The sequence below is a fragment of the Aythya fuligula genome, chromosome 1, assembly GCF_009819795.1.
Source record: "Aythya fuligula isolate bAytFul2 chromosome 1, bAytFul2.pri, whole genome shotgun sequence".
Lineage (NCBI taxonomy): Eukaryota > Metazoa > Chordata > Aves > Anseriformes > Anatidae > Aythya > Aythya fuligula.
In genome coordinates, this window is record NC_045559.1 from 187,967,089 (window position 1) to 187,985,934 (window position 18,846).

The 18,846-nt window shown below is 39.0% G+C and overlaps 1 protein-coding gene across 1 annotated transcript in view; it reads left to right on the forward strand.

Annotated features, from left to right (window-relative positions):
• The window catches only part of MICU2 (mitochondrial calcium uptake 2), a 149,963-nt gene that overhangs the window by 80,321 nt on the left and 50,796 nt on the right, over positions 1 to 18,846 (forward strand). Inside the window, exon 2 of the mRNA XM_032207372.1 lies at positions 4,986 to 5,133. Within this exon, the coding sequence (XP_032063263.1) occupies positions 4,986 to 5,133 (148 nt within the window). The remainder of the gene's footprint in view (positions 1 to 4,985; positions 5,134 to 18,846) is intronic.

Here is an 18,846-nt window from a genome sequence, read left to right on the forward strand (position 1 = left end):
GTAAGGACGTTTGTTTTGTAAGCTTCCTCTTGTTTTAGTTATATCAATTTGCCTCTCATTATAAAAACAAAAGAAAACAAAAAAGCAGCCTTAAGTAGATTTCAAGAAAGTAACATTTACTTTTCCTTTTTAAAACTAGGGGGAGTTTGACTATAAATTTTTTGCAGCGTTCTGCTCTTTGGTACCAAAATGCACCAAATGGTAGGTGTGCCATTGCATCTATGGCAGTGAATTTATAAGCCTATATCAACGTTTCATTAGTGTAAGTCTGCTTAATCAGCACTATCTAGGAAGCTCTTTAAAGGACAAATGTCCTTTAATTGCAGAAATAATTGTATTGAATTTATTTGTCAAACTGTGGCTATATGGCTTACACCAGAGAAGTCATCATGTTTTGATGTCACTACAATGTGCTTGTGAATTTCTGTTTTCTGATGCCAAATGTAGCAGGTTCGAGTCCTTACTTGGTATTAAACCAATTCAAACACATTATTATTGGTTTTGGAAAACATTGTGGGAAAGATGGTAGTTACAAAGTTTTATTTCATCAAGAAGTGACGTTTGTGTATTTGGCCACTGATGCAGCTGCCTTCACTCTGGACAAACTTCTACATGTTCCTTACACGTTTTCTGTGCTGGCTGAAGCCTGTCACACCCCGACCACTGTTTTTCTCCAAGCTTCCACCCTCAGAGTGTGTTTGCCCAGATTTTCATTCTCTTATGCAATAAAATTGTGCAAACAATTGTTTGCAAACAAAACAAAGTGAAGGAAGGTTAACTTTTTTGTGGCACTCTCGCTCCTTGCATCTTCTGAACTTTCTATGCACACAGCTAAAACAAGTCACTGTAATTGTACTCCAGAACTGCTGTCCTCCCCACTCACTATAAAGGGAGCCTGCATTAACCAAGTTTATGTCTGTAAATCCCTGAAGGGAAGGTGCAGAGAGGCTGGAGCCAGGCTCTGCTCAGTGGTGCCCAGTGCCAGGACAGGAGGCCATGGGCACAGCCGGGCACCCAGGAGGCTCCCTCTGAGCACCAGGCAGCACTGCTGTGCTGGGCGGGTGACAGAGCCCTGGCACAGGCTGCCCAGAGAGGCTGTGGGGTCTCCTCCTTGGGGAGCTCCAAAAGGCGCCTGGACGTGGGCCTGGGCAGCCTGCTCTGGGTGTCCCTGCTTGGGCAGGGCTGGCACCAGATGGACTCCAGGGGTCCAACTTCAGCCACCTTGTCATTGTAATGTAATGAAGGGTGCTGAAGTAGCATCTTCATTGTAAAGTAATGAAAATCTACATTGTAATGAAGATGCTACTGGTGTAGCTGTATGAAGTTAGATATGAGAAATCCTGCCATTAGGTTTTTTTTCCTTAGGATTTGTGTAGAATGCAGAGCCATTTGGGAAAATTTCAGCCTTTATTCATACAACTGTTTGGGGGGACTGGGGGGAAGTAAAAACCCTTCAACATTTTGAAATATTTTTATATGCTTTTTATTTTGTGTTTACTTATTTCTCTCTCAGTCTTTCACTGAGGTCTACTTTGTGATCCTTCTTAAAGAGCATAATCACGGGATATGAGATAATAGTAAACATTTTGCTTTCATTTTAAACTTCTGCACTCCAGATTGTTGCACACCCTTTTTTTTTTTTTTCCCCTTTTTCCATTCTCATGCTGTAAAGACTGTGACAGTAACCAAACTAACAGGGAGGGAGAGGAATAGAAATAAAGATACCTGTCATTATAGCGACTGGGTAGGTCAGCTTTGTAACTGGTAGGAACTGTGTTTTTTGTTGGTATGCCATGAATTTGCAGTCCAAGGAGCACATGCTATTCAGAAGGAGGAATCAGGTATATGTGAGTAGTTGAGTTCTAGTCTAGGTCTGGCTCAGCTCTTGCTTGTGTCTGAAGGGTTTAGAATGCCTTTAACAGATGCTAAGATCCTTGTACAGTGACAGGACTTTGAAAATTTTGCAAAACTTTGAATAAATAATAGGAGTTGTTACAGCTGATGCATTTCATCCTGTAAGGTTTGCTTATCTCACTTGTGATAGTATCTGAAGATGAATTCCATAAGAAATAACCCTTGTTCCCAAGGCTGTTTTGCAAATTGGGGTTGTTAACTTGGTGAAAGGAAAAGGGCTTGATGAAGCCAAGCACTCACACATTATTATCATTCTGGTGGGAATGTATTTTCTTACAGATACAAGGCACTGTTCAGAGTTAATATGTGAACTTGTACCTGTCTATTTCAGATAAAAATGTAAAATGTGAATTGCTGAATTCAGTGTCTTGGTGTTAGTGACAAGGTTTAGCTTTAGACAGAATTTGGACAAATACTGCAAGGCTTCGGAAGCTTGAAAATCTGGTTGTTTTTAAGGTATGGTAGGATTAACCATTTACTTTTTGTCTAAACTTTTTTATTTTGTTTTTGAGCAGATTGGTCTTCATTCCATAATTTTAGCTAAAGGACAACTATGAAGCAATTTTCCAGTCTTAAATTTCCCGTAGGGCAAAAACTGCTCATGCTATTATAAGATGATTATTTTTATAAGAATGCTGCATGTGAATACCCTACAACTATGAACTATTCATTTGATATATGCAATATTTGTTGAATCTTGTTAACGAAGCAATTACAGAATCACTCGTTCCCCCAAAGATGTAAAAAGAAGAAAGCAAAAGCACAGAGTACATCAGTTGTTTTTTTTAAACTGTATTTTCCAAAATTTACAGACCTGAAGCGTAGAACAACCATACGTCTTGTGTTGTAGACCATGTTGAGGCTCCATACTATGTAAGAAAAAGTGTAAAGCAGTGATATCAATACAAAATACTCATATGTAAAACAAAACCTTTGCTTTAGATACTTAAAAGTACCCCTCATTCATCTTCCATATTGAATTTTGTCTGTTTTAATTCTAAATTATAAGGATTTTTTGAACACTATCTTTCTTCTTGTTACTCCCTCCCCACACCTTTACTGAAAATCCAGTTTTAAGGGAAGCAAGCACACTATATTGGGAAACTAAAATTGTCTATAATAGCTGCTCATATTCTTCTGTGAAATATTTTAAATAACTGCTTAGTGCTAATGCAAGGTGAAAGAGGTGGGATTAAATGACAGGTTGCAGCATTATATTTAGAACTATAATTAAGTATGAATGTGATAATTGTTTCCAGGATCTGGCTATAGATTTGCCACTAATACCCATTGTCTTGAGATCCCCAACTCTTATGATTCAGTTAGGGAGCATGGTGTGGAGAGAAAAAGGAAAGCTGATGACATGGAGTTGAAATTCTCCCTTCTCATTGTCCACTGAACCATTTTGTCACACTTTCTTCAATGGACTGGTTAATGGCTGCAGCTTGAGGTCTACCCCCCTGCTCCTGGAGTGCTTCAAGTCCAAGGATTTGGCCGTTCCCCTCTGACCACAGTTGGTCCTATTATTTGCAGTGGCATGTGTATCAGCAGCAGTCCTCCACATCCTTCATCTACCCCATCATCACAAACCCTAATGGTTTTCATTTTACCTTCAGAGCCCAGTTCAAGAGCTAGAAGCTACCCATCCCAAAACAGCTTGCATGTTCGTCGTATCAGCTAGATCCCCTGCTGTCTTTGCCACTTCATCCCAAATCCCTGGCACGTTGTCAGCTGGCTGGAGGAAGTATAGCTGCTACTGCTTGATTCTGCAACTGTTCAGACTCAGCAGAGGAGAGCAAGTTGGCAGTCCCCATCCTGGAGGAATTACACGTTAAAACTGACAGTGTCAGAAACCTGATCACAGCTTTTAAACGTCCCATTCCCTTCTGGCTGGCCCTGGATGTGTGTAAAACACACAGTCACCCCATCACCAGCTGCAGTATTCGTTTCCTGGAAGGCTCAGTGCTGCCTTTCAGTAGGCCGTGGCCTACCTTGGCTGCACCCACTGGTCTGCGTCAAGTGCTGAGTAGTGCCTCAGGCACTGACCAAGCTGCAGGTCAATGCTGCTGTTTCATGATTGTTTCAACTATGTACGAGTTGAGATCTTGGTACTCAGCCTTGTTTGAAAGCTTCAGGCTGCTCCATCACTTTCTCACAGCTTTTAGCAGTGAGTGCTGCTGGTGGTAAAATCATTCCACGATTAATGTTCAAATATGCATAGCATGTTCTGAATTTTACAGTGTCTTTTTTTCCTATTCTCACTATTTCTGAAATCCTAAAATGTAGATGTCTCTGTTTCACTATGAGAAACATAGTGAAGTTGTGTCCTCCCCTTCTGCCCATAAGTGCTGTTACTACTCTTCGGAAGTACTGCCAGCTCATATGATTTCCCTCATGGGTCTCTCGGTAGTTAATTTTTTTTTGGAAGACGTTTGAAAGTTTTTAGTTTTCTTGACTAATTGAATCTTTGGGTTTGGTGATAGCATCTCTGACTTTACTGTTTATGCTTTAATCAGTTTTCCCATTTTTCTAACTCCTCTAGAAGATACACACATGCTTAAACCAGAACATTATTGTTCCCCCATCTTAGGGCTTGTTCCATAAATTGATGGTTAACTTCAGGAGTGAGTCCTTTGGTGAGCCAGACATTAACCTGGCAAAATACCATTCACCATTTGGTTGGTTTCGGTTTTTGTTGAGTTAGCAAGCTGAATTTGGCTCAGCAATAGTCCAACAAGTAGCAAAGCTGGCAAACAGGGAGGTGCAGGACCATATGGCCAGGAGCAAGGGGAGTGGGAAGCAAGGGCAGCCTTTGGTAACAGCAAGCCATTAATTTGGCTCATCTGTGTTGTTAAAGCATGCTCTCAGTGAGGCCAAAAAATACTGTGAATGTCACATAAGCATGTTGTTCATTAGGACTGTGCTATAAAAGCTTTAATTTCTGGTAGTCTCTTGTTGTGGCTACCTACTAAATAGTGAAGTTAATCAAGATGAGGTATAGGATTCTTTCAAATTACAGAGTTGGTCTACAAATACAGCCGTCTTTCTGCATGGATTTTTTTCTGTTTCAGAAGGAAGACGTTACAAATGAGGAAATGGCTGAAAGACTGTCTCTTCGGAAGCACCGCTTTATGCATTTTGCATCACTGGAGTATGAAGGAGAATATTACATGACACCAAGAGATTTCTTGTTCTCAGTAATGTTTGATCAAGTTGAACGTAAGTTGTTTTCTCATCATTGTATTTGTGAGAGAAAAGGAACTTGCAAGTACCCTTAACGATGTAATGTACAAATCACTGGGACAGGATTCTTTAAGTGGCATCAGCCATCAGAAGCGAATTTATAAATGTGCATATGGATTCTCACAGGCACCACCTTGTACGCTAGAGAAGTGAGGCTGATGATTTAGAAATCTGGTGACTTGATGATGGCATTACGTCTCTGCATAATTTGCATGTCTGATCAGCATGTAGTTCCTCAATTACTTACGTGCCACAGAAAATGGTAGGACTGTAATATAATGCTTGTGTCATTCCTGTCCCCGTTATCTGTCTGTCCAGTTTACCAGAAAGTACTCAAGTACTCTGTGACCTTTTTTTTAGATGAGGCAGTGATGGGAGTGATGTGAATGAGTGCAATGAAGTATAGAGCTCAGCTGTAGGTTTTTGATTTAAAATCTTTTCTGGTTTATAAACCTAGCTAAGAAAAAATGAAAATTGTTTGCATGTTAGTGGTGGTGTTTTTTTTAAATGTACTTTTAAAAGTGTATGCTTTGAGGAGGAGCTAGGACATTGCATTGTTTTCCTTATGGCTTTCTGACCTCATTAATCTGCCTCATTCATTAAGCTTCTTTAATCCATAATTTCCATTTTATTTTTTTAAGCAATATGTCTGTTTTCTCAAAAAAAAAAAAAAAAAAAAAAAAAAAAAAAGACTTTTATAGCTTTCCCAAGAATCTTTTGCTTCTTCCGAGTTGTTCAGGAAGGTTAAGTTCCCCAAGTTTCAGTGTCACTCAGAAAACAAATTCCCTGTTAGTTCCCTGTTAGTACATCCGCTGAGGGAAAGGGAAAATCCAAGCTTTAATAATTGTTTGCTGGATAGTCTGCACATCCTAACTGACCTGTGAAGCATGTTGTATAGTAAACACTGTTCACAGCCTGTGATGCTCTGTTGCTCACTGCCTAGTGAGCAGGGAGTGTCAGAGTCACTCGAGGGTATCAAGAAGGAAATAAAGAAGGGAATTCAGAGCACTGTGGAAAGATGTGGAAGAAGGAGACTTGAACATACAGTGATTCAAGCCTGTGATTTTAAGGGAAACCTGGGACAGAGCAGAGTTTACAGAGCTGCTGGTGGTCCAAAAATAGGACACAACAACCTGTAATAAAAATAAAAAATAAAAAAGAGTTACCTTGTGTCTGCCAAAAATCTATAGCTGATAAGGGTGCATAGCTGCCCTGCTGACACACGATTTCTAATATTATACTAAGCTGAATATAAATCCTTAGAAGGGCTATATGAGCTTGAAGGTCATGGAGATTCTCAAAATAACTTTGTTTTTTTTTAAATATATGGCAAATGGAAAGCGTTTTTTTCCCTTCAAAATTTATGTCAGTAAGTTAAAAGCCTACAAGGGATTTTCTTTTGAGTTTTCCAGCCTGAAACAGTGGAAGACAGTGAGTACTGAAATTTTCAGTGTTGAAGGTGTGGCTTTCAGACAGTTGTCTGTGAAAGCAAGGTTAGAGAAAGAAGTGTTTTTCAATCTTAGCAGTTCATACATATTAATTGGTTACTCCAACTATAATAGTATACGTGCAGATTTTTAATGAAGTGGTATGCGGATAGGGTTTATTTGTAATGCAGCCAAGTTAATTTCAGATAATTTGCTAATATAAGTAGGAAACAGCTTCAAACAGAAAAGAAAAAATAATGACAAGAAAAATATGTGAACAAAAAAAAATCTTTGCACTAACACATATTTAGCATTTCAAGTCGATGTCTGGCTTACAACAATAGTATTGTAGACAATTCATAGAAAAATGTTAATACATGAACCTAATGCTCCTAAACATTTTTTTTAACCATCATCGGCGTGAATTCTTTGGCCAGTAGCATAAACACAATGGTAAGCATTTCTCTTCAAGTCATATTGCTTGGGATTTTAGGTTTTCTTGTAGCTACAAACAGACATAGTATTTGTTGGCTGAGAAATACGGTGTTTTGAGTATTTTAAAGTCAGTGGCTTGTTGATTTTGTTTCAAAGATTTTCCTATGAGTAAAGCATGCAGACTTACCTCAAGACTCTGTCCAGCTATATTAAGAGTAGATCAAGATGGTGAGCTTCATTCCAAAGCAGTAATCATATTTAGAAACTTTTGGTTTGTATCAGAAAATGAATTCCCTTTTAACCCAGAACAATGGTTTTAGAAAGGGAAATAGGCAAGGCGACACTACTCCTAGAAAGTTCTTCACTTACTGGCATAGTGAGATGCAACTTTAAAATGTGATACTGCACTCAAATGGTAAGCCTTACAATGCTGAATTTAAAGTTATAATGATTTGGCTATTCTACACTTATTTTTTATTAATCGCTAATAAAATAAAAAATAATAATAAAAGGTTGAAGTACTCAATCATTCATCCTCATAAATATTTGCTTACAATAGTGGGAGTTTGCAAATTGGTTGTTGTGTGTACTAATACAGAAGGTCTAGTTCCGTCTATAGGCTGTTGTCAAGTTTTGTTTTTGCTGTCTTTCTCAAAGCCCATAGCCCAGAACATAACGGCAGCCTTCATTCCCCAGGCCCCCAGAAATGTTCTCTCAAATGTGGTCTTTGCGGCAGATTTGGAAAGTTGTTTAGCTATGTTGGACCAATACAGCAAGCAAGTTCCAAAATTCCAGGTTCTTTACTCAAAACAATCTGCTGGCTGTTCTGTTACTTACCAAGGTCCAACTGAGACTGCTGACTGCAGGAGGGAAGATAACATCTCAGCAGGGCTTCTGTACGTCCTGAACAGTATCTTAGCTGTTATCCAGAAGCACCCAGGGCTTACTCGGAAGCACTGATGTCAATGCTGTTGCTGAAATGTAGCAAGTAATGAGCATCAATTTATTTTGGGGAATATAAGAATAATAATGTACAGTGAATTAGTATTTACTAATTTACTAAAAGTATTAGTATGTGGTTAGTATTGATAAAACTTCCCTTAAAGACTGCAGACCATAAAAGTAAATCGCTGATTCCTGAGAGCTATTTTTACTTTTTCTGTGATGATTATGAAGATTGTATAGAAGGTGCTGCAGTACTGCATATGAAAGAAATTACTGCATTTTCATAAGTCTCTTATGTGCTTGCTCCCTCTTCCTTCTACTTTTTTAGAGAAAAAATGAGCTTCAGAGTTATCTTCCTCTTTTCTTTGTGTACTCTAGCCTGTTTTCCCTCTTTACACAGCACTTTCTGGATAATTCTGTTTTCTACAGAGCTGTGGTCTTGTTTCTTCTCCTGGAAATGTTTATTTTGCTTGCTTTTTTTCCTGTATGCTTTTTTCCCCTAATGTTTTTATTCAATTGCATTCATTTATCTATCCTTTTGCAAACTGATGGTGTCTGTTCTCACTTTTATTTCTCCCTAGTCTGTTTTGCTGTTTGTTTTCTTTTTTATCCAGATGCCTAAAGAAGTGGTCAGGGAATGTGTCTGTCTCATGTAAGCACACACACAAAACTGAACTGTGGACAATGCTAGAAGGGCAGGGATCACTATCCTCTGCTGTACTTTCAGACCTATGACTAGTGTGCTCCTTTCATTGGGTCCTAGAGAGAACATCAGCTTGAGGCCATGGCTTTTGAAATTAAACTTGAGATTGGATGTAGACAAAAAAGACTCAAAAGTGGAAGATTGATGTTTACATAGGGGATTTTTTTTTACAACATCAGTAGTTAGAATTTAGTTCAGTCCTTGCCTTTCTCAACAGAACGAAGTTCCAGCAATATCTAGCCAGGATATGACAGTAGGCAGTAGTTAGGCAGAGTAACCATTGCCAATCCATCTTAGCTAGATGGCTTATGCTTGGGTTGGTGTTGCGGCCTCCTCCCATACATCGCAAGTGAGTACAAACCAGCAATGTTGCCCAAAAATCACAGAGTGAATCACAGAGTAGCTTGGGTTGGAAGGGACCTCAAAGGTCATCAGTTTCCAAAAAGCATGGGAGGAGTCCCTCAGCTCTGCCTGGTCGCTTTCACCTTGTGCCGCCTCCCCTCTGCCTGCACAAAACATTGTACAGCCAGGTGCTGAGCTCAGCTAAGGGACTAACGTGGGGTGGAGGGAGTCATTTCTTCCTGCTGGCTTTCTGAAGTAAATCACTTGTCTCCAGTTTGCTCTAGAGCTGTGTAAGTGCTCCTTGGGAAGCTCGAGATGGGAAGGTGCAGAGGTGGGAGCAGTCCATTGCTTCGCCCAAAATGAAGCACCTGAGACAAGCTCTCCATGCATTCCTGGGCGAGCAGCAGCTTCTCATTTCTGCCCATGAGCCTCAAGGTGCCTCATGCTGAATCACCCAAATCTGATTTATTGCAGTGAGTTTAACTTCAAAACACCTTTAAAAGGTGAGAACACTGAGCAACTGAGCTGTGTGCACCCAGGTGCTGAGGCTGATCACAGCATTCTGTTGTTTTATTCCAATTCAGGCATAAACACTCCCAAACGTAAAAAGAAAGCAAAAAAAAAAAAAAAAAAAAAAAAAAGCCAGCAAAAGGACAGAATGAGAAGCAGTCATGAGTAGGGAATAGTGGTCCTTATCCAACAGACTTGTTTTTTTGTTTTTTTTTTTTTTCCTCCCTGGTGATTTTCATTGGAGATTGCTTTGTAATCTCGTGTTGGTTTTCGAGTATAATTCATAATAGACCAAAGTAAACATGGTGGTATGTAAACCAGATGGGTAGTTGCATTGTTGGTGCTGGATCAAAAGTGCTGAAGCTGGAAAATACCAAAATATTTTAGCTATGTCCAGATTGTCGAGTGAATTCCTGTACACAGTTGGGTGGAATTTCTTACTGAAACAAAATCTTAGGTGTGCCCTTTGACAAAGTTGCAAAACATGCAATAAATTATGACTTATTATAGAACAATTTTGCAGATAAGGAAACAGATGAACTGTAGTGCAAATACATCAACCATTGTAAAATCCAACCCAGCTGATCTTGAACCCTGCTTGATAGACCTTAGTTCCCTAGTTCTGTTCATTTGCTTCCTGGTGCATAGGTTTCTCTGTTAATCATTTTCTGTAATACGGGCCAAACAATTGTGAAATCTTGGCATTCCTATTGATTAAATCACACCTGCAAATTTATTTACTATCAGGGTGATAATGAAGAAAAATATTTACAGTCCTGCCATTTAAGGAGAATAAGCTGATAACAAATGCAGGGTTTTGTGACAGACTTATTTTGTTTTGCATATTGACAAAGCAAAGAGCTTTATAGAGGAAGAATGGCACGATCAAAAAGAAATTTGCTTGCTTTTCCAGACAGTGTTTCACGCCAGTTACCTTTGTAAATATTTGCTTAATTCTATTACTGTTAGTTGTTTTGAGGAAGGTAAAGCATCCGCCTTTCTGTAAACAGTGACAAACAGTCAATGAAATCTGGTATTCTGACACAGTGTTTGTGCCAGTATAAAACACCTACAGCAGTGTTTTGTACCAGTTAATTCAGCATGTACTAAATGCACCTTCGGGATGTTTAGATTCCTGCCTCTATACCATGTAGTATCATGTTAAACCATGTTACCACAGGGATACTCAGCAAACATTGCAAATCCATCAAGTCGATCTGGGTAATCTGTAGGATGCTAATGGAAACTGCAATATCTGATGCAATGATAAATTAATGAGAAAGGGGGGTTTTGTCACTCTCCTTACCATGATGTAAAAACTTTTCAATATCTGGTAATATCTAATAATAACATGAACTTGCATCCAAAATGCTTGCATTTTTAAAATGACAGATATAAGAAGGATAAGGCTCATCTGACTTACACTGGATTTTCATTAAAATGCAGCAGTATTTTTAAAAGACACTTCCAGTTTCATGTAACCTTGTGTTTTATACACTAATGTGTACTTAGGCTTGTATTCCAAATTATACAGCCAATGCTGTGTTAGAACTTCTCCAGAGAAATACCACCTCTGATGTACTTTTGGTTTAGAACATGTAAGAAAATCTGTATTAAATTTTGAGAAGGGCTAAAGATACAAGAATGTTTTAGAAGATGAAGGTTTTTCAATGCGTTAAATCCAGACCATGTTTATGTTCACTTTTCTGGAGAAGACTATACTATTCCAGAAATACCTTCCTCTTCCAAGTAGGAAACAAACATTCAGGTTAGCTTGTCTGATAGCAATTGACACCTAATACATAAAGATTTTGATTCTGGAAACACATTTGCACATATTCAGTCTGTATTTAGTGTATCGTAGCATCTTCTCTTACTGAACCACTCCTTTATCTGCAGCCCTTTTCAGAAGTTAAAACAGATTTTCCTGTGCTTGGTAACATGAAAATGCCAGAGGCAGTATCGTTATGGTTGAGTCCTAACACAACACATGGCAAAGAATATGAATGGGGTTTAAGTTTGCTTGGAGAAGCTGTTTGACTTAAGTTTTCTTTGAAAACGTGGTTGGCACAAGGTTGTAATGTGTTGGCAGGCTGGATATGATGCGTGGCTTTGCATTGCTACAGCATCAGCACGGTCAGGAATGTGAACGAATCTGAGGAAAGGATGCAGTGCAAGATTGCAACAGCTAGAAAACCAAGTTCTCCGTTGTGCTTTGTGGAGGTCAGTGCTCGTGCAGTCGGTGGGGTTTGGAGAGCCCAGAGTGACCAGGCACTTTAGGATGGGCTGAATCAGTTTTTCTGCCCGTATCTTGAATTTCTGCCTACAGGGGGAGTTCAGATGCCTGTACTCCAGTGTCTTAATGTTGACCTGAATGTTATATATGATAACTAATCAAAATGATGTGTGTTATGCATGAGTTTCAGATCTAAAGCATAAGATTCAGAGTTGAAGGCTGAAATTGAAGCTTGTGTAAGCTGTGAAGCTCCATATGGGAAGCATAGATAGAAGTGTTTTACAGGGAGCCATTGGCACAGTTGGGAACTGAATTCAATCCTCCTGAATTTCTAACATTATAACAAAGGAATTTTTTCTCTCTCTCACTTTGCATTTAGCAGTTTTTAGTACTGGTATTTTGTTGTTGCTCAGGTTCTCCAAGCGTGACATGCAAACTGGGATGTACAGGACAGACAGGGTCCCTTGCTCACTGCTAGATGGAAGGTAAAGGGAAGCAGCGGGCAAGAAGTGACATAATGGTTTGAAGTCATGATATAAATCTCTTGTGAGTTTTAGAGAATCAGCCACTTCTGGCCAAAGCCTCTTAGTTGTCATTTACTTATTTCTTAGAGTGGGGTTATGAGTGAAGGAAAATGATGTTACTGTTGAGGATGCTGCATGCATAAGCAGATAACCAGACTGCTGAAAAATTCTGCATTTATAACCAGGCTATATGTGAAGTTGTCATGTACCTGGTTCAGATGTCCTTCATCATCCAAACATCATTAGGAAATCCTACCACGACCCTAAGAAACTCTTTCAAGAAACATATTACATACATCTGGCATTTCAATTTCTCTTAACTGTCCAAATACAGCATTGAATTTGAAATTGAAATTTATAAAATACCAGATTGATTTGGATAGGATGTTGCTCCTCAGTCAATTGTTGTTAAATAGATAAGTTTTTTTCTTTTCAGCAGCTGTTTGTTAGCACTGATAACTGAGTTACATAGACTGTCTGTTGCAACACTGATTGTGTCTACTGGACTGGTTTACCTAAAAATTAATTTTAAATTGTTCTTTATGTAGAAACAGTAGAAATACTGCAGAAAATCATAAAAACTTGGTAATGTGTATTCATGTTTGGACATAAGGTTTGTTGTGAAATCAGAATAAAGGCTTGTGCACTTTCAAGGTGGTTGCATCACAGGGTACAAAGTAGCAGAATCTGAATTAGGATTCTTATGGGGAAATGGGATCTTCCCCCAGCAGCGGTCAAATCTGGCCTGTTGGCCAAGCTGCTTTTTGGTGTATTGATCACTAGCAATGGCACTGACTTATTTTTTCCTCTTGTTCTTCAGAAATGTTTCTTAGGCTGAGAGTCCCAGAAAGAGACAGGAGATGCTGGGATTAGAGCAGAGGAGCCAGGCAGCAGCCAGGGAGCGTGCACAGTCCGAGGGGGGAGCAGGAGGAAGAACTAAACTGTGGTGGTCAAAGGAAAGGGAAATGCAGAAAAATCACTTACAAAGGAGTAGGTTTTGCCATCTCATTGCACAGTGGGGGGGTGCCTTTGGGGAACCCCAGTTCCATTTCCATGCCTTCATCCAAGACAACACAGGAGGTACCTGTGTTGTGTGGATACATTTCTTGGAAGGTCAGGCAGGGAAATACATTTTTGATCCTTAAAACTACACTAAGATTATATTAATTAATTTGTATTTTTGTGTCTATGTCTGCTTGAGACAACAGCAAGGTTATAATAAGCTCCTGGCTTTGTTTTGATCCTTATTTTTCATTTTGTGGCGATGCTGACTAGCTAGAGAATGACACAGAATCAGAATTCTTATCTCTATCGACTGCAATGCTTGCTGATTAGTTAAAAAATACAAGACACCATGATTTCAAGATACTTTGCTAGCTATTCTGCTTTCTGAGGAGCAGTATTTAATGAGGAGGTATATTGCAAGTTCTCAATGAATGAAAGCAGTTTTTTAAAACATGGTGCAAGAACAGTATCGATACTAAAACTGGTCAGACTTCAGCCGAGCTGTAAGCGAGAGGCAAGTGGTCTCAACGCACATCTTGAAGGATTTAGTTATTTAAAGTGTGAAAGTTATTGGTTATTTAATGGCACCTGAATGGAAAACAGATTCCTTGAAAAGAATGAAAATATATTGTGCGCATACAGAATACTTGTAGTACAAGTAATGGAAAGATCTGGTTATTAATAACAGGAGCCTGCTTGTTGTATAAACATCGTCTGCCTTAGAATTTCAGAAGTCTTGCAGCAGTTCCTGCTTTAGTTAACTATTCCAGTTTCGTGACATGCTACCGTGATATTTAAAATACTTAACAGAGAAGTCACACTTCTCTTTTGTAATACATGTGGGCAAAATTCAAGAACTCCTACAATTGTTCTTGGGCTCTGAATATTTTTCCTATTTGTAAGGACTTTTTATTTTTGTGGAACACCACGTATTATTTGGACTGCATTTATAACATAATTGTTGACATACCACCGAAAATATCTCCTGGATTTTTTCTGCCATGGGTTCTGAATGCTTTTTTGACAGATTACTTCAGTATTATTTCTTTAATAAATTCAGTGGAACTTAATCAGTTCTGAAACATCCTGTTTAACTGACAATTAAGTCTTAACAGATGTAGCGTGAAAATCAGACTCAATGAATTTTTATCACTCTTAAATGTATTTTAATTTCTTGCAGCATATGTCCTTAACACAGACAGGTATTGTTTTGTATCTAAAAAGTGCAATCTGCTTATAAAATACCTTGGGTTTCATTACAATGCTTAGAAATGATGGCGCTCTGGCAGACCCCTAGGTGGATGATAACGGGTGCCAGAAGTGCACATCAGGTTCCTGCCAAAATCCGTTTTGCATTCTGGCCTCGTGTTCTCAGTTGTGTGTGACTTTGTGCTCATGGTTTTGTGCTTTCCCTTAGGCCAGAGCAGGATTTTTATATTAGTCATGTGATTGATTCTTTTTGGAGTAATCTTGATACTTGATAATCCTTTTTTTTTTTCTCATAAGAAATATTAAATTGTGATTTTTTTTTTTCAAATATCTAAGGTGGACCCATCAAGTATCACTACCGTTATAGGCAGTGATAGCAGGCAAGGTGTGCAGCCTGCTGTGGCAGATGAAGGGAGCAATCCCTGCTTGCCAAGTGAATGACTGGGGCCCAAAGAGGGATCTCTGAGAAGCTGTATTGCCCCCTGTTTTAAGAGCATTGGCGTGCATTTCCCAAAGGGGAACCTACCCACATTATGCACTCGTTTTTTGCTGCCCAGCCTGGAGGCACCTGTATTGGCTACAGCACAGGTTGCAATCAGTAGCCTGTCTCGCCTACTGTGAAACAAAAGCAAATACCAAGCTCAGAGCTTGTTTCCATGCATAAAACACACAGGTTTCTCTTGTCAGAGCCACCTGCTTACATGCCAGTGCCCAGCTCGTTAACTGCAGAGGAGGACACATCCCAGAGCCACGTCTCAGCAAGGGAACCGACCTCCCAACACTAGCCAGGCTGTCAGAGAGCCCTGGTCCTCACCCTGCCATCCCTCATGCTGCTGAGCACCTGGTCACTCTGCTGGCTACAGCTTTCCTTAAATCTTTCCTCTCAGACCTGGAAAAGGTTTGCATACCTGAAAGTCTGAGGATTTTTCAGCCATACCATATGAAAGCTGCCACTTTTCCCAACAAATCCCATTTTGGTTCTTTCCAGATGGAATTTGAATATAAAACATAGCCAAGCCAGCTGCCATTTGACTTTGTTCAGACTATTTCAGTGGTCTTTTGGGAAGGCTGACGTTTGAAGTCTTCTGTATGATACAGCTCATTTTCCCAGGTACTCACTGTCTCTTTGTGCCTTTGCTTCACGTCCTCTGCGCTGATACCTTGGATGCTGCTGGAAATGCTGGGACTAGGGAGTCTTGCTGCTGCAGTGGTGTTGGCAAGCACTTAGCAAGTCACCTGTCCCACCGGAGAAATCCTGACTTCTAGAAATCAGAAGACTTCTGTCTTTTTGTGTTCCTCCCCAAATGTTTTTTGGTTTGTTTTCCTGCAGAAAAGCAAGCTGTGTTTGTTCTTAACTGTGGACCAAATCCAAACAGTTGTGAGCCTGACATAGCAGATTCTTATAATAGAGAATACTAAAATTAGTCGTTTTGTCTCATGTGAATGGGCATCTGCTTTTCCATTGGGCCTGTATTTATTTGCTCTGCTCTCTCTGACAACTTCTGAGCAGCCACCCATGCCCTGACACAGTGATTAATTTTTCTCTGTGGGTTTTCTGGTGGTGGGAAATGTGACAGCTCACTTCTGTCTCATTGTCACTTTCTTGGGAGAAAATATAAAACTTAATGTTCAAAAATTTAATCTGCTTCTCAGGCTTTGGTCTAATCAGCAAAAGAGATCAACTATTACCAAAAGGGAGCAACATTTTCTGCAATGTGTCTGACAGTAAAGGCAGACTGGGGAAAAAATAAGAGTGGCTTTGCTATGGAGACCAGGAACGGTACTTGAGACAATAACCCATTACCTAAATGGCTCAATTTGCAGTGGGCAACATAAAATTATTTTACCCGTTCATTACAAGAAAGCTGCCTATTGTTTGCTTTTCATTTGCATTCACTGTGAGAATTGTAAAAAGCCTGCTTAGAATTTGATTCCCATCCCAATTCAATCTCTTTCCACTACAGCTAAAGCAAATGCTCATTGCAGAAGGACAGTCACTGTTCTTTGTGTCCAGTACTGTTGTATGGAGGGGAAAGGATATCTGCTTAATCATGCCGTCATAAGAACATTCATACCTATTACCACAGCTCACCTAAGTTAATGTGTAATATCTTCTAGTGTTTTTTTAAGCATTTGTATGCTCTGTTAGGGTGATACTTAATGCCTTAGCACTTCTTTTTAGTATTCCATGGCTAAGTGTATCAACACTTATCATATACCTTCTAAAAGTCATCTCCCATTTCAGCAGTTTAAAAACTTAAAATATAGACCGTGTATAAATGTTTCATGCTGAATTTAAAATCAGTTTTCGCTACTGCTTATATTGGAAAGCAGTGACACAGCATCTTTTCTGTTGCTTGAACACTCTTCTGATACCCAACCTAAAATTAATCATTCTCCGTTTAAACCCACTTGCTCTTGTGCCAACATTTTCTATTACCTAAAATAAGCTTTTTTTTCTTTTGAATCTTAACCCCATGATGCGTTATAGATAATTATATCATGACTCAGCCCTGGTCTTGTTAGGTTAAGCAAACCCAGGTTTATTTTTATCTCATCTGGCTTGGGGGAGGCCATCTATTCCATGGCTTCGTGTAGGTAGCTTTATTCTGTGGTGTTGTGTTTTTTTTAAATTTGATTTCTTTTTATAAAGCCAACTGCATTCCTTGGCTCAGAGCACAGCCCACCTGCAATCACTGTGTCCTAAGAGGTGGAAAAAGAATTGAAGTCAGGAACTTCTTAAGTTAATGCTGTTTCTGAAACATCTGATTTGACAAACTGCAGTATCAGTTGTGGAGCTAAGTGATATAAAACAATGATTAATAGAAAAATATACTTGTACTTGGTTGGCATACACTTTACTCTCAGTCTCCACATGTAGAACAGCTTCCAGCACCACAGGTGCTTTGGTCCTTGTTTGTAGCTCTATGCATATGCCTGGCTGAGAGTATTACAGTAGAGCAAAATATGTCCTGTGTTCTTACTTGAACAAAGTTTTAACATAATCATGGAATTGTGGTTAAGACAAAAAAAAAAAAACAAAAAAAAAAAAAGAAATCTGACCAAGAACATTTTTTGACGTGTACAGTGAAGGGGTTAATGTCCCACAGATAATGTACATCTTTGCACACCTTGTTCACGTTTTCAATCCAAGATTGCTTTTGGAGAAGTAATTAGTTTGGTCAGAGAAGGTGAGTATGACAGGACGGAGACAATACAAGGATAATTAGAGGCAGTGGACACAGAATCCCAGTTTACTGAATAATTCTGCAGGTTAAATGAGATGCTGTTAGCAGGAATTTTGATATAAAATGTAGTTGCATTTTTACGTTTGTCTCCTCCACTGTCTTTACTGAATAAATTCTTCTGTATCTATTTTGACAGGCCTAATACGATGTTTACTATGGTGCTTAGTAGGATCAGAATTCTTTAGAAACCTGATTATATAATTGAAGGCAAGGTAAAGACAAATGTGTTTTTGAGGTTTGCTACATCAGATGAGTTGAATTGAGACGGGGACAAGTCTTGGGCAAACAAGACAATTATAGAAAAGATGTAATTCCTTTTTTTAAAAGATACTGCTGATCATTACCTTGATTTTTATTTTTTTTTGACAGACTTTTTTTTTCCTCTAGATTCTAAGGAATTTGAGATCACAGGGTCAAGAGAAGGCTTATCTTCACTTCTCTTATTCAGTCTTGAAAGTTCATCCCTTAGAGCAGAAAAGGTGTTCTAGGTGATGCACAAGACTTTATTTTCTACTGGTAGGGAATGCTGATGCATATCACATCAGTAATTTATTACTAAACTTTCTATTGACAGCATTAATTCTTTTTCTAAGTTGGAAATTAACATTTTGGCCACTGTGGTAAGTCACAAGTAACATCTGTTTTTAAGCTCTTCTGTGATTTCTCATCACTTTAGTTCCACTTTAGTTCCCTCTTACCTTTCAGGGGAGTTCTCAGACTCTTCATGATCCTGCTCCTCTTTCCATTACCACCTTACCTTCTGAATAAAGGCAGTGTTTCAAATCAGTTTTAGGTAACTGTTTTCATTCTATTATTCTGAAAAAAAAATAGCCAAAACCAGGTCCCTTCAGTAGCCATTTTGCATGGCAAAAAATAAGATAAACCTTTCTTAGCTTAAAATACAGAAGCCTTCTGTTATCACTTGCATGCTCTTGGAGCCCCTGCTGTATGAAAACTTCCCAAACATCTGTTAATTGCTATGTGGCAGATGTTAATGATGTATAAACAAGTCAGACTCAGCAGGGGCTGTTACTGGTTTGCTCTGAGCTTCTAGATTTGCTAAAAACAGAATGAGCTAATCTTAGAAGTTAGAAAGAAACTCCTG